The sequence below is a fragment of the Lissotriton helveticus genome, chromosome 8 (genome assembly GCF_964261635.1).
Source record: "Lissotriton helveticus chromosome 8, aLisHel1.1, whole genome shotgun sequence".
In the NCBI taxonomy this organism is placed as follows: domain Eukaryota; kingdom Metazoa; phylum Chordata; class Amphibia; order Caudata; family Salamandridae; genus Lissotriton; species Lissotriton helveticus.
Window position 1 is genome coordinate 312,133,629 of NC_136069.1, and position 14,993 is coordinate 312,148,621.

Consider the following 14,993-nt stretch of genomic DNA (forward strand, 5'->3'; position numbering starts at 1 on the left):
ATGCCAGGTGAGCGTTGTAGGGGAAGGGACATCCTTTAAAGAGAGTCATTTTCTCTCTGGATTTCCCTTCTCTTTTTGAAACTCAGCAGCAGCAACACTGTTGTGGCTTTGAGTAGAAGCTTTTTCAATGTTATATAAAAGTCATAGTTGCTGCTTATTTATCTTCTGCAAGTAACAACCATTGACAAAGCGACAAAGCTAATAATCTTACCTTCTTGTAGGTATGATGTTTCTTGTTGTATTATATATCTGGATGCAATGACAGAAACAGCAAAATGCAAGTCTGGTGGCATATTATGCTAAGCACACATTTATAGTTTACGCGTTTTAAGCCACACCCTTAAGTACATTGGCCACTTCCCTTTGAGAGACCCCCGAGTTTGTTAATCCCACTTAAAGCCATGTATTTAAGGATTTATTTTTTATTTTTTTATTTTATGCATTTTTATATAGCGCGGACTTTACCCGAAGGTGTCAGAGCGCTTCACAATAGGAACAGTAATGATACATGAGGCGAGCATTACATGAGAACAAATTACACAAAAGCAAACGTTAAGTTACATAAGGCAAAAGTGACAATTGTGAGCAAAAGAAATACAAGTTGTAGCAAACGGTACATGACAGGAGGAAAAAGTGGCATGTGTGCAAGTTACAAAAGCGTACAAAGTACAAGTAGAGGTATAATACTGCAAAAAATGGCAGACACTCAAGCACAAGAACAAACGTTATGTAGGCAATGGTGGCACTTGTGCAAGTGTCTAAAGCAAACAAAATGTAAGAGGTAGCAACCAGTATGTTACACAGGGCTTTAAATGGGCCTGTACTCACCGGTACTGAGGACCGGTACTGGGTACAGGCGCTTCTTATTTTTTCCAAGCTGAGTACTGGCACTTCTCCTCTATCAAACAGATTACCGGTACTCTGGGTTAGATTGAGGAGATGGGCACTAGACTGGGGCATGCCCTTTTTTTGGCAGCATGTTGGCCGTTTGCCGTCTTTCTATATTATTCAGCTGTGGTAAGCTGCCCGATGGGGTCTGAACCTATTGGAGGCCTGTCGCAGGGGGAAGAGGGCCTCTGCTCCGTTTCTACCCAAATGGAAGCTCTTATTGTAGGCAAATCTAGGCAAATCAAAAGTGTGAGATCACTATCCAGGGCAACGCAAGGTCAACATGAAAACTCAATAGAAGTGTTTTGTGTCATCCTGTCTCACTCGCCTCTAGCCCCGCCCCTAGCTGAATTTAATGAGTACCTGCACTTATTTTTTTCCCATTTAAAGCGCTGATGTTACAAGAGAAAAGTGACGTGTGCGTGTTACAATGAAGTACCAAACACAGGTAGAAGGAAGCTACAAGACGTTGCTGGATGTGACCCCCAGACCGTCATCTTTTCAGCTCATCTCTCTTTTGTTTTGTTCCCGACCACGCCCACATTCGTGAGACCAACCAGCTAAACCCGGGAGGAGAGGCGCGAGCAGTCCTGTGTGAACTCTCGCGTGTTTAACGGCCAGTCCCCGCAGTGACGTGTTTAATACGCCGCGGCGGCGACGCAGCCGCTTTTTGCTTCGGATTCTGTGTGATGGGAGGGAGCCGCTCCCCGGCGGCAGGCGCAGAGGTGGCGCTCGCGGCGCGAAGAGATAAGATGGCGGTGGAGTCCCGGGTCACCCAGGAGGAGATCAAGAAGGAGCCCGAGAAACCCATCGACCGCGAGAAGGTACCGTGTTCCCTGAGGGTCGGACTGCAACAGGAGGAAAGCCTCTCCACTGGCCTTGTACTCCTCTGTTTTTTGCATAGCGCAGAGTATGCTAGACACTTAATCCCATTCGTTGATCCGTTTATTGGGACCGAGCGAAAGTTGGTATATACTTCATTAGATTATTATGTTTAAAGTATGTGTGTCTTGTTTGCTAAACATTCTTTTGTGGGCACATTCTAGATCGGGGGCCTCCAACCTTTTCTGTTTTATGAACTGCTTATTTTCAATTAAATAATCCTGAACTGCAATTACTCATAGACTTGCAATAGCGGTCACATCTGATTGCATTAGTGACCATCTTAGTCAAGGTTACCAACAGTGATCACCTTGGTCCAGCAGACACGGTAGCCAGCAATAATGTAAAAATATGCTGTGTCCATGTGGAACACCTCATCATGTGTAATATGACAACCATAACTGCAAATTACCTAGTACCAGAGTTAGAACCAAATTTTTTTTTATTGATGAAGCGGCAAGCTTGTGGAATAAAGTGCCTGAATACTTCAGATATATCTCTGAGGAAGCTAAATGCAAATGAATTGATTACAATCCTATTTAGACTCTAGTAATGAGTTTGGGTGGACATTGCTAGCTGGAAATTACTCCCCCCCCCCCCCTCTCACTCCTGGGCAGACCCGCCCTATTCAAAATGATGTCCTTACCTAGGTTCCTCTATGTATTGCAGAACACGTTAGACCCTGTACCGACTCACTACTTTAAAGAAATTGAAGGTATCCAGAGGGACTTGTGGGACGGCAAACCTCGCATCGCCCTTAATAAGCTGACACTCACCTGGTTCGACGGGGGCATTAGCCTCCCAGTCATTAAAAAATACTACTGGGCTACCCATTTAGCGGCCATCAATCATGGAATGTACAGCTGTATTGATAACCCTGGCAATACAATGGATAGATGGCTATTTCCCGGAGGCAACTATAACAGGGCACTATATTCATAACCCAAAAGGAACTCCTTGACAGGCACCACCAACCATGCCGTCAACTTTTGGCACAACACCACTAATTCTCTCGGATGGGGACAGAAGTTGACTTTGGCCACCCTGCTTTGGGATTCTGGGAAGCCGGGCAACCTATGGAAGTCAAAGGGGTTCGATAGGTGGGACCTTATCGGCATTTCCCATATTAACCCCTTCGCTGCGGCCGTGATATTTCCGCTGTGCGGTAAACAAAAAACAGGGCGGGGCCGTGATGAACCCCAGCCGTCATCCGCACACGAGCACTGCGGAGCGTGACGGCTGGGGTTCGTCACGACCTAGTCGTCTCGCTATCCCAACAAGAGAGGTGCTCGGAAAATCTATTTGCCTGTCTCTCGGGAATTTATTCCTGGATGACCAACTCCCGGCTCAAACTGAATGGAGCAAAAACAGAGCTTATGCTCTTGGGCCACCAATTAACATCTCTATCCAAGTCCATCTGGCCTCCATGCATGGGTGACTTCCCTGCCCCCAAAGATGAAATCAAAAGCCTAGGGGTATGATTTGAGCAAGACCTGTCCTTCAGGACGCAAGCAAAGAAAACGGCAGGTACCTGCTACGGCCTACTTCGGTCTGTGCGGAAGGTTCTTCCACTCTTGCCTTTTCTGTCTAGGAAGCTGTTAATCCAGGGGCTAACTTTATCTAGACTGGATTACAGCAATGCCCTGTTCCTGGCAGCACCCGAAGCCACTATCAACACGCTCCAACGTGTTCAGAATTCAGCAGCTAGGCTGCTTACCGGCTCCTCAATAAGATCTTCGGCTAAGCTGGCGCTGAGATCTCTTCACTGGCTGCCGATCCGCGAAAGAATCAAATTTAAATCCCTGTGTATAACCCACAAGTTGCTGCAGGGGAGGGGACCCCCTATCCTTAGGAATCTTATTCGCCCCTATAAGTCCTCTCGATCTCTCCGTTCAGATCTTGGAAACTTGGCCACTGTCCCCAGAGTGAGGAAAGCGTGCTCTGGGGGACGTTGTTTCTCGGTCAATGCGGCTACACTTTGGAATACTCTTCCCGCAATGATTCAAACGGAGTCTAGTCATCTGAAGTTTCGAAAGCTCCTTAAAACGTATCTTTTTCCTAATGAGTCCTAATTAACGGTACCCTCTTCAGTTGTTTCTTCTTGGTTCTGCAGCGCTGGGACGCTCTCGGGCAGCCATGCGCTTTATAAGTCAAATTTCATTTCATTCATTTGTTTCACCAGCATGGGAGGGGTTAAAGACATTTGTGGAGAGGGAGGGGTCAAATCCTTCCACACACTACAGACTGAATACGAGCTGGCAAGCACCGAATATTTCAGATATACACAGATCTTGCATTCACTCCAGTCTCAATTACCTAAGGGGGCCTCACCTTTAGAGGACAGAATTTTAGATAGTCATTTACCTGAAAAAACGATCCCCCTAATATACAAGAAACTAATAAATAATGTTGCGGATCCCTCCAATCATTGCGGGAGAAATGGAGGCGAGGTGGGGTTGAGCTAGACAACGAGGACTTGCAAGAGGCAGTGTCCTCCCCCAGAGTGGTTGCCATTCCGGTTCGCCTTAGGTTGGTGCAGCTTAAAATCCTTCATAGAATATAAATCACTGGGCCCCGTTTGGTACTAATGGGAAGATCTGATAATGGAGAATTTAAGCAGCAATGTGGCCATATGGGGACATTCATGCATACTATCTGGGATTGCAAACATATCAGCTCATACTGGGGCAAAGTCCACAACACAATCAATGCTGTGCTGCATGTCTATCTTCGTCCAGAAGTGCGTAGGTGCCTCTTGAATATATGGGAACCCACGGACCTGGACACTCCTCAGACTCAGTGGGCTACACTAGGGTTCATGATTGCCTAAATAAATAATGCACAATTATGGGGTGCAGCCTAATCGAAACAACTGTGGATGATGACCGTGCACTGCGCTGTCTATATAGTGGATTAGGGCGTGAGTCGTGCTCCTTCGGAATACTCCCCGCTCAGGAGTATGGGTAATGTATAAGGATTGCTCTGGCACTATATGTGCAAGTGTCTCCTAGGGCACTGTCGATTAGGTGCTGGGATAACCAGCAAAATTATAGTCAATAAAGTTTTCAACAAAGTTTTTCTTTTTAGCTCTTCATAAGTATTTTATTCATACTCGTAGAGATTATTCTATATGAATGCATGTGAATTGTTCAACCATAAATCATGTATATCCAACTTGGTTTTCAACAAACATTCTTTTCATCCGACTTATTTTTCAAATACATTCCAATGCATTTCGGCCATGGGGCCTTCATCGGGGAAATCTGTGAAACAAAGGTTGTATCTATCACTATCTTGCATATTCACAAATGTTTATAAGTAAACAGTGTGTTGTGGCAACGTTCAACTGGGTTTCAATGTTAATTAAAATATATTTTCCATATGTCTACACTAAACATAACATAATTATACAGGACAATCATTGTCACATTAGCTAAGTATGATGACTTCCCCTTTATCTGCTATCATGGCGCATGAAATACAATCTGATTGGAAATGTGACCCGGAGCTAATGTGCGTTACGCGCTAGGGTCTTAAGTGTGACTACCCCTGCGAGTTGCTCACCAAAATCAGTATGCTCATACCGATTTATGTTCAATAAAAAAGAGCTATAAAAAATAAAATAACGGTATAGTTATGTGAATGTTGAACACAAAAATAACGTTTTGAACTAAAAAAAAAACCCAGAAATTACCAGTTATATAGTAGGCAGAGCCAACTGACTTGCGCCCAGCCTTGCACTGCTGATAACCATACCATTTTTAACACCTTGGCTGCTAGAGCTATTTTCCTCCTGCGCTGAGCCATAATGGAAATGGGTGTGTTCATGACGAGCTCAGCTCGTCGTGAGCACACGATCGGTGTACCCCATGACGAGCTGAGCTCGTCATGAGCACGTAAGGGGTTAAAGGACAGGTAGCGAAGGCCCTGATTCCTGTAATGGCTGGCAGAAAAATATTTCATGTTGCTGGAAGCCTTTCAGAGCTCCTGCTCCCCCAGGATTCTGACTAATTTAAAAGTAGTGTGTTTAGCTGTCTGCCTTTCAATGAAGTTTTAACAGCTAGGCAGGAGTTTGAGGAGGTTTCCACTATAGTCTGTGCAGGGAAGTTAATAATTTCTCTTTTGTGTCAAGGTGTTTTTAAAGCAGCAGTTATTTTTAACAGTTCTTTTGAAGTGTACTATTGCCTGGCTGGTTTGATCGTATTTCTGGTGGAAGTGAGTTCCAGATTCTGGCTGCATTTCCCATAAATGATTGTGCGTACGTGCTTTCTTTCTTGAATCTGGGTGGCTCCTGTTGTAGTGTACTAAACGCAACAAGATGGTGGTCAGAGTGCTGCAACTTTTCAACCACTCGCACCCGGTCAAGAGATCTTGTTTTAATCCATTGTTTTTCCCACTATGCCATCCCAGTTTGGACCCAGTCATATGCAAATCAGTCTTGCCCCTGCTCCTCGTGGGAACATTGCAGCCTGAACTGCCAGGCCAAGTCATACCAGGTCTGAAAACAAGCATCCTGGGACCGGTTTCGGAGTATCACCCCATAACAGGCAGGCTAGCTTGAATCCAGTGGCACAGCAAGTAAGGGACCGACGTCCTGGCATACCTGTGGCCTCTTATGCTAACATAGCAAACATGCCAAGATGATGGACAGAGTGCTGAAACTTTTCAAGCACTCACCCCCAGTCAAGCGGTTGGGTTTAATCCATTGTTCCTTTGCTCATTCCACCTCAGTTTGGAACTAGTCATATGCAAATCTGTGGGAACAATCCAGCCCAAACGGCCAGGTCAAGTCCTTCCCGGACCGGTAACAGGCGCCCAACCTGGACGAAATTTTAGAGATTTTTCTCTGGAATGAAGGGTTTGATACTTTTTTAGGAGTTCAGTTGCATTGTGCATTCCTTACCGTGGAGTTTATGTGCAGTCACAAGCAGGTTTTTTTCTACCACAATCCCAAGTGATTTTAATGCTATCTATTATTGTAGGGCTGCAGTTTATGGCCTCTAGGTGTGAGATCTCTTGAATTGATGGCGATTGTTCTTGTGGGTAGATTAGAAGCAATTCTATTTTCTGTGGGTTGAGCTTTAAGTGGTTGATAAATAGCCAATCTAGTACCTCATTTAGTGTATTATTCTGTCAGAGGGCTTCATTTAGTTATGTGATTCTGACGTAATGCTGGCTATCAACGATGTATAGGTGGTATGAAAGGTTGACACATTTCAGGATCATTGTTAAAGGTTCCATGAATAGGTAAAGAGAGAAGGCTGATAGTTTCAATCCTTGGAGAACTCCTTTGAGTAAGAGTATTGGAGTGGAAAGTGAATCTTCGAGTTTGACTATCTGCAACCTTTTGTTTGGGTACGCTGAGAACCAGTTCAAGACTGTCGCTAATGCATAGTTTTAGTTTGTATGAGTATTTTGCGGTCTACCAGGTCTAATGTAGAGGATAGGTCAAGTAGTATAAGAAAGTCGGAGTACCTTCGTCCAGTATCTTGTGGGTACCCTCTGTGACATTGAGGGTAGTTATTTCTGTACTGTAGCCTGCTCTGAATCCTGACTGGACTGTGTGTAGTAGATGACTATTTTCTATGTGATGATTGAGCTGGCTTAACACACATTTTTAAGAGGCTTTGTAAGGAGAGGTTGGATGGTTACTGGACAAGTTGTTCAGGTCTTCTGGGTCAGAATCTGACTTTTTGAGGAGTATGGTAATCTGACTTATTTTTAAGCAATCCGGGACAGTTCCATGGGTTAGAGAGGTTCGATATTTCTTGTACCTGTTATATTTTAGTCTTAGGTGGGTGAGGTGAACGATTGAGGGGTCCTGTCTCTATTTTCTTTCCACTAGTCTCAGTTGTTGACTTTCTTCAGTTGGTTCCTTTTACCATGGGCCTGATGGATTGTTTTAGAGGGGGTACATGGTTGAAGACGTCTGACTTTTTCATTATAGTTCGACGTTGTTGTGGCCTGCAGATAGTTTTTCGTTAAGGAGTTGTAGTTGGGAGCTCAGCCTCTTTGCTATATCGTCATTGTATATTTGTTTAGTGTTTCTCACCCATCTCTTAAGTTAATAGACCCGACCATTGCTTCTTTTGGGGGTGGGGGGGGGCAATTCCATTTTATGTGGAAGAGCATGTAGCGGTGGTCTGTTAGTAAGATGGAGTCGAGGTATAAAAAGTTGTTATTGACAATGGTTATGTTGTGGGTAAACAATGACTAGGATCGTGATTTATCAGGGTTTAGATGTCATTGCTTTCCAGAAAGTGCTTCAGTTGTGCTTGTAGTGTTGGTAAATATTGAAATCCCCTAGGTATATTGTTGTGATCGATAAGAGATTATGAAGTCTATTAGATGCTCTAAGAAAAATTGTTGATCTCCTGGGGGGGTGGCAGATGATAACTAATTTTGTAGGTTTTGGGCCCAGTGAGATGAAGTCCACTCCTAAGCATTCAAAGGAAGAACGTTTCTCTGTTTTGAAGATACTGATTTGCAAGTTGTCCACATGAATAATCGCCCCTCCCAGACGGCTCTTAGTAAATGCACTCAATGGTGTTCTTTTTGTGGGGAGGTGAAGGGGGGGCACTAAAGATGATCCAGGTTGCTGCAAGGCCATTTACCAGGTTTCTGTAATAAATGCAATATCAATTTTGTGTGTAATTTGTTAAGCTATTTGTGTTGCATTTGACTTCAGAGCGACAGTTATGGAGCATCCATTTGAGGTTTGTTTCTGGTGATTGAAATTCCTTGGTCTGTTTGTATGATAATGTGGTTTTGCGGCTTCTCATATTGACAGTTCCTGTGCTTTTTGTTGAAATGGTTATATGGGCTGCCAGGGGCATAGGACTTGAGCAGTGATCCTATTTTATCTTGTGAAAACCTGTTGTTGGTCTATATTGGTCTTTTGTTATTCTTTTAGTGGGCCAGGGTTGTCCATTTACTCCATTCTAGGATTGAGGGTTTCTTTCAGTTAGTGATAAGTATACTGCCAGATAGTGCGTCTGAGGTTTGGTTGTTTGAGATGACTAGGTCTTTTGGCTTGTTTGTCATGTCTATTTCATATAGAACTGTGAGTAGTAAGGAGGAATGCAGGGGAGTTAGTTAGTGAGTGAATGGAGTGTTGTCAGTACAGTGTGAGTGGAAGGCAGAAAATGTAGTATGTTTGGTGTGCGTTGGGTTGCATGTGTGGTGGGATATTCGGAGGTGCTCTGTTGGTTTGTGTTTATTGTTGGCCATGTGTGTTTGGAGTGGGTTGAATTGCCCGGCTCTGTGCATTGTGTAATTTAGCGGTTTCAGTTGGGTGGGTGGGGGCCTCTTTACAGGTCTGGTTTGTGTGCGTGTATGGAGCACTGGGGGATGGGGCTAAGTGTGAGTTTAGTTTAGATATCTTGTGGGAGGATCCCGGGTTTGCCTCTGGGGTAGTGTGTGTTGCTATGTACTCTGGGTGGTATCACGTTGCGAGTTACCTCGAGGGGCATCGGATTATGTGATGGTTTGTTTTTTTTGGGAGTAAATGAGTCTGGGCAAGTGTATGAAAGGGGTTTCCTGTAAATACTCACCTGTCTGACGTGTTAGGAAAGTGGTGCCAGGGGGGTTTACAAATGTATGAGTTAAGGGTTGTCTCGTCAAGTGTTGGCGAGTATGAGTGTTAAATAATGAGTGGTTCAGCATCTAGCTGTTTGAGGTTTGTGTGCCAAGGAGTAATGATGTTTGGGAATGAGGTAGAGTCAATGTATGAATTATGAGAGAGGGTGATGTCATAGCAGTTGGTATCTCAGTGGAAGGTGCAAAGTAGTTGCATTAGTCTGTGGTTAGTCGGTGTCTCGCAATGTGTTGTATTGGGGTCTTATGGAGATAGTGTGATGCTTGGTAGGGAGGTTCTAGAGGAGGCAATTTGTTGACTGGTGGTGTGGCTGGGAGTTACTGGCTGGAGAGGTAGATGCAGGGGGATGTGGGTTTGTAGTTTGGGGCAGTAAGTTTTTTTAGGTTGTGGACTGCTGATTGTATGAGAAAGTTGGCATTCCTGAGTGTGGTTATGAAAACTTCCCCTCTTGCTTTTATTTCGTTTGCTTATGTAGCTGGCAGCATTTGTTTTTTGATCAATTTTGAGTGTTCTGTAGACTCATTTTTAGGTCTTGCCTAGCGTAGCAGCGCATGCGTTGCTCACTTTGTGAGTCATGCTCTAATAGGGTATTTTTTAGAAGTGGTGTGAAAGTCCCGCCCATATTTTTCTTTAGCTGGCGTCATCGTCCATGGTAAACGCTGGCTTCCGATTGAGAATGAGTCTTCTTAGTCGCTCCTTGGGACCGCCCACCAGGACTGGATCTTTTACTTGCGCGTTATACTGTCTCCTTCAATTAATCGGTGAGCGCTTTTTTTAATTGCAGCACAGTCGCTTTCACTTTAGCGGCCGCACCTATTTTTTTAATTGCATTTAATGTGTCTGACCGTATCCGTGTTACTTGTTTGAAAGCCGAGCGCAGAAGGGCAGTTAACTGTGAAAGAGGCTAATTTGAATGCTGGCTGTGAGTAATTAAGCGATTGCTTCTCTAGCAAAAAGACACTGTAATCTGAGCACATGTCACAGAACAACAACAAATAAAGTTAACACACGGGTAAAGCGCAGTTAGAATACATGCATGCGAAAGAGAAGTAGAATACACGCATGCAATAGAAAAACATGAAACGTAAATTACCCTTTCCGAAGCACATACGTGGAACAGAGTCCTTACAGACACCGAGATGTCCTTAATGAAAACAAAACGTATTGATGTGCATGTTTCCTTATGTGTTTCCGGTCAGGCTTGCAGTCCCTGTTATCATTTTCCTAAGAATTTCCCTCTTCACCATTTCAAAGGAGAATTTTGATTGTTCACGTGCCTTTTAGAGAGACACTGAATGTCCCCCGTATGCAGCAAGATCATATCTGTGACACTATGATAGAGACAAAATACAAGGGTTATTGCTTATTTAGGAAGAACAACAAAAATATCTGCATACGCCATTAACCCCTTGAGTGCTGGCCACGTTCAACGGACATCGCGTGCACTACCTCTGTAGTGCTGCGCACGTCCGTTGAACGCCGCGGCCCCGCTCGCGCAATAGAATGTTCCGTACCAGTGCGGAACGTTCAGCGGAGGGGTTAAATGAAGCTCTATCGAAGCAGCTTAGTATGTCATCATGCAGACTGGTTGTAGTGATCAATCACTATATTAACAAGGGAAACCGAATTAAAATATGATGGCTGTTGAGATTCTTTTGTGGGACCTTACTTAGGCTGTAGGAATGCTTGCAGGAGTGATTCGGTCACCCAGGTGCTCGGGGAGGCTGTGTGAAGTGCTTGTTAGGTGTGGACGGAGGTGGTCCACACGCGCCCCATTTGTTTTTCTTCTGTGTATTGTTGGCAAAGGGGGGTCAGAGCAAGTGGACGAGTATCGCTTTAATTGACTTTCCGGATCGACTTAAAGGAATTTGGGCAGCCTGGCGTCCCTAATATTCGCCGATGGCGCATACGTACGACAGGGGTGGGCAGGGGTGACAGTCTCTGGGTTTATTCTATTTTTCAGACTAATGCCGACCTGAACAAGCATTTGCAATGCAATAGGTCTCGCAGTTACGCGAGTTTGAGCTATTGGCATTGTAAATGGCTATGCCTTTTATTTTGGGTTTTAAAACATAAATAAGACATTGTCATTTACAAATTCAATACCTTAAACTTGCTTAAATGCAAGACCTATTCCATTGTAAATGCTTGTTAATGGTGGCCAAGGGTAGAATAATTTGTATGCTATTGGGAAAACCATGTTAATCTAGGCGTAGGACAAGAAATAGTTTCATTTAGGTGAAATTGCTTTGGGTCACTAAGCAAAAACAATAACTAAGTAAATTGCAGCCAGATGTGTAAAAAAAACGAGGTGCTCCGTAATTTTATTGGTACTGAAGTGTTCAGTTTTTTTCTCCGCGTTATTCTCACGTTGTAAGCTGTTCGTGATGTTAAAAACCGTGCACTTCGGGTAGGTTATTGCAGCCAAAACCGGTAATAAACTAGGTGCTCTTTGGTGTTATCGGAATTAAAGTGTTCAGTTGTGGTTTACTCGGCGTTACTCGAACTTGATGAGCTGTTCGTGGTGGTTAAAAACAATGCTTTTCAGGTGGAAGGTGTGGTAGTGTAAGAGTATTGCAATCTGTAGGTTTACGGCATGGGTACGGCGGCCCAGCAAGCCTTCCTTGGCGGCCCGCAGACCTTTTTAGTGTCTTCTACATCTAGAAAAGTGATCTTGGATGCGTGTATTTCCGATGTGAATTGGATTCGATTGTCTATTTTATTGAGGTCTGTGATCGCTTATGTTAGACTAGTTTCTGGTCCACTCCATATTATGAATACATCATCGATGTATCGTAAAATGAGTTTTGTATGTGTTTTCCATGGTTATTGTGAAAGGATGTGTTCATCCTCGTATCGTTCCATAAACAGATTTGCATAGGCTGGAGCGGCCGAATTTCCCATGGATTGCAAAAAGTATTGTTCTTGCTATCCAAAATAACTGTGGAATAGAGTGAAACATAGGAGTTCCGTCAAAAAATCTTTCATTTCCATATCGAACTCCATTTGGACAGAAAGAAAGTGTTGTGTTTTTATACGGAACTTGTTGTTTTTCCCGGGCCAGGCAGAGGACCGTGTCACGGTCCCAATAATTTAAGAAGCGGGCTATGATGGGCCTGGGCACCGCACCGGGAGGAGGACGAGCGGCTAAGGAACGGTGCGCTCTTTTCACAGTGAGATGCGCTGAAAAGGAGTCCCTGCCGAAGAGGTCTGCAACCAGCTTTTCTATGAAGTCCTCCATGTGGCCCGTGTTGGTTGATTCGGCAAGGCCCAAAATGCGCACATTATTTCTGCGAGACTGAGCTTCCAAGTCTTTGTTCTTATCAGCGATGATCTTGAGCAATTTGTCCGTTTGCGTAACCTGACGGCCATTGGTTGTTGCAGTATCCTCCAGATCTGAAATCCTACTCTCCGCCTCCTTCAAACGAGTGTCGTGTTGGCTCAATTTGGCTACCACCGTGTCCATCCTGGTATTGAGCGCATCTATTTTAGAGCCTATTGACTTGAGGCTTTGTTCATTCCCAGCAACAGCGTTCTCCAGTCTTCTCTCGTGGCGCGTCTGCTCCGGGCTCCGTATGATCTGCAGATTGTGACCTGGGGTTTTTGCGGGACTCAAAAGGAAGTTTGGATTGTCTGGTCTCGCTACGCCCCATCTTACTGCGAGAAGTGTTGGGAGTCTCAGTGTAGGTACCGGGTGCGGGTCGAGTAGGGAGGTTGTCAGGAAGGCGCAGGGTACCAGATCCAGCTCCCTGGAACAGCTGTCCGCAAAGGCCGGGGTATTGCACCGGCGCGCAAGATGTTGGTATCGCGGAGAGGGGGCGTACGCACTGTAGATAGTCATGGAGGAGGACAGTGTGGTCAGGCAGTGAGGGTTAGTGATGTCGTCTGGTGGGTGGCTGGCAGAAATCAGGTCTAGTACCGGGAGGTATTTGACAGGAGGGCATGGAGCTGTAGAATGTCTCTGGGCCTTCTTGCCCAAGTCGCCAGTGGGCCGTGCAGGCAGGGTTCAAGGCGCCAGGCTGCAGTGCCACGCTCCGAAGTAGGTGAGCAGGAAATAGCGCTGGTGAAGTTATGGGCCAGAGAGCAAGTGTAGGGACCAGAGGCAGCGTGGCTGGCGTGCAGCGTTTTATGCTTCAGTTCTTGCAGGGCACCCACCCGTGTGCAGCATATACCAGAGTGCAATCCGAGGGAGGAACATCAAAATGGCTGATGAAGCAAGATGACGGCCGCGGGCTTAACGTAACACCTGCAACATACTTATAATGGCGCGAATGTGGTCCCGACTCTCCCAGCGCAACTCCGACAGCAGGGCGACCCCAGGGGGTGGCAGCCAAAATGTCCTTCTGATAAGGATCGCATACCACTTATCTTTAAACTTTTGTGCATTCTTACAAAGCGACGGCTTTAATGCTATTCTTAGTCCCCTTGGGATACGTTGTGCACGATGGTATTTCACTAAGGTGCTGGAGTGTAACCTCTTGGATAGGTACAGCAGTTGGCTAATGTTTTGCTCTCTGTTTCTATGTGATGTAGGGTCTGAGGCATCCTCGTGTATCAAGGCATACATTTGTGATGCTTCTTCGCTTGAAAAGGCGAATGTCACTGCTCTTTGGTCGGTGATGTTCGTAATTTCCTCGTATTGCATATTTTATTCGTGGGTGCCACCACGTGAGAATAACGCTGAGAAAACCACAATGGAACACTTCAGTACCAATAAAATTACGGAGCACCTAGTTTTTTTGGTCTCGCCTAGACGAAAGCAAAAACGAAGCTTTTGCTGTCTAGGGCGAGACAACTTATGTTGTCACTTTTGGGGGAATGTGGACAGCAGACTGTCACGCGCGTCTCCTGCCGGAGATTTGACCTCGTGGGCGCGCACGCCCAGCCCGGCGCCGTGCACGTCCCCTGCCACAGATTCCCTGAACATGCACACGCAGGCAGGAAGGCACACAAACGCTCGCGCACCCCCCTATTTCCCCCCCACTCACCGGCACCCCCCGCCGCACACACACAGGAGCGCACCTACACACGCACACACACATACAGAGCGCCCGCCGCCTCCACCGCCGCATTCATAAACCCCCCCCCTGGCCGCCGCATACATACAAGCGCCCAAGCCCCACTTACCGCCATTCTAAACTCTTGCAGCCTCCGCGGGGCTCTCCCTCGGGCATGGGAGCCCCGCGTCACCAGCACTGCTTCTCTCCTTGGGCGCGTGCGCGGGCTTCCAAAGCCGAAAGTCCCGCCCCACGGAAGGTTTCGGTTTCGCTCACGTCGCCCTGCCGGACTAACCATGCTGGTTTTCAATGTGGTTGAGTGCTAAAACTTCTACAGAAGGGTAGCAAATTACCAGCGGGCCGCAGACGCCTAATCTGAAATCCCTCTGCATTCCTCTCCACGGTTTGCACTGAGTCCGGATACCTGTAACTTTGAAACTCCGGATTCTTTGTTGGGTTTTAATTGCCGGGGTCCCTACGCGTTGCTGACATCGCTCCCTGGGCGTTGTAACTTGGAAACAGGAAAACAAACCATGGCATTCTGAGGCGGGGAGACAGGCATGGCTCGGCCGCTCTGACCCGCCGTAGCTATCTGTTTATTTTGTGAAATCATCCGGATTTAAAGGAGG

The 14,993-nt window shown here is 45.8% G+C and overlaps 1 protein-coding gene across 1 annotated transcript in view; it reads left to right on the forward strand.

Annotated features, from left to right (window-relative positions):
- The first annotated feature begins 1,515 nt into the window (after positions 1-1,515).
- The window catches only part of SAP18 (Sin3A associated protein 18), a 47,252-nt gene continuing 33,774 nt past the window's right edge, over positions 1,516-14,993 (forward strand). Inside the window, exon 1 of the mRNA XM_078657085.1 lies at positions 1,516-1,712. Within this exon, the coding sequence (XP_078513211.1) occupies positions 1,578-1,712 (135 nt within the window). The 5' untranslated portion in view covers positions 1,516-1,577. The remainder of the gene's footprint in view (positions 1,713-14,993) is intronic.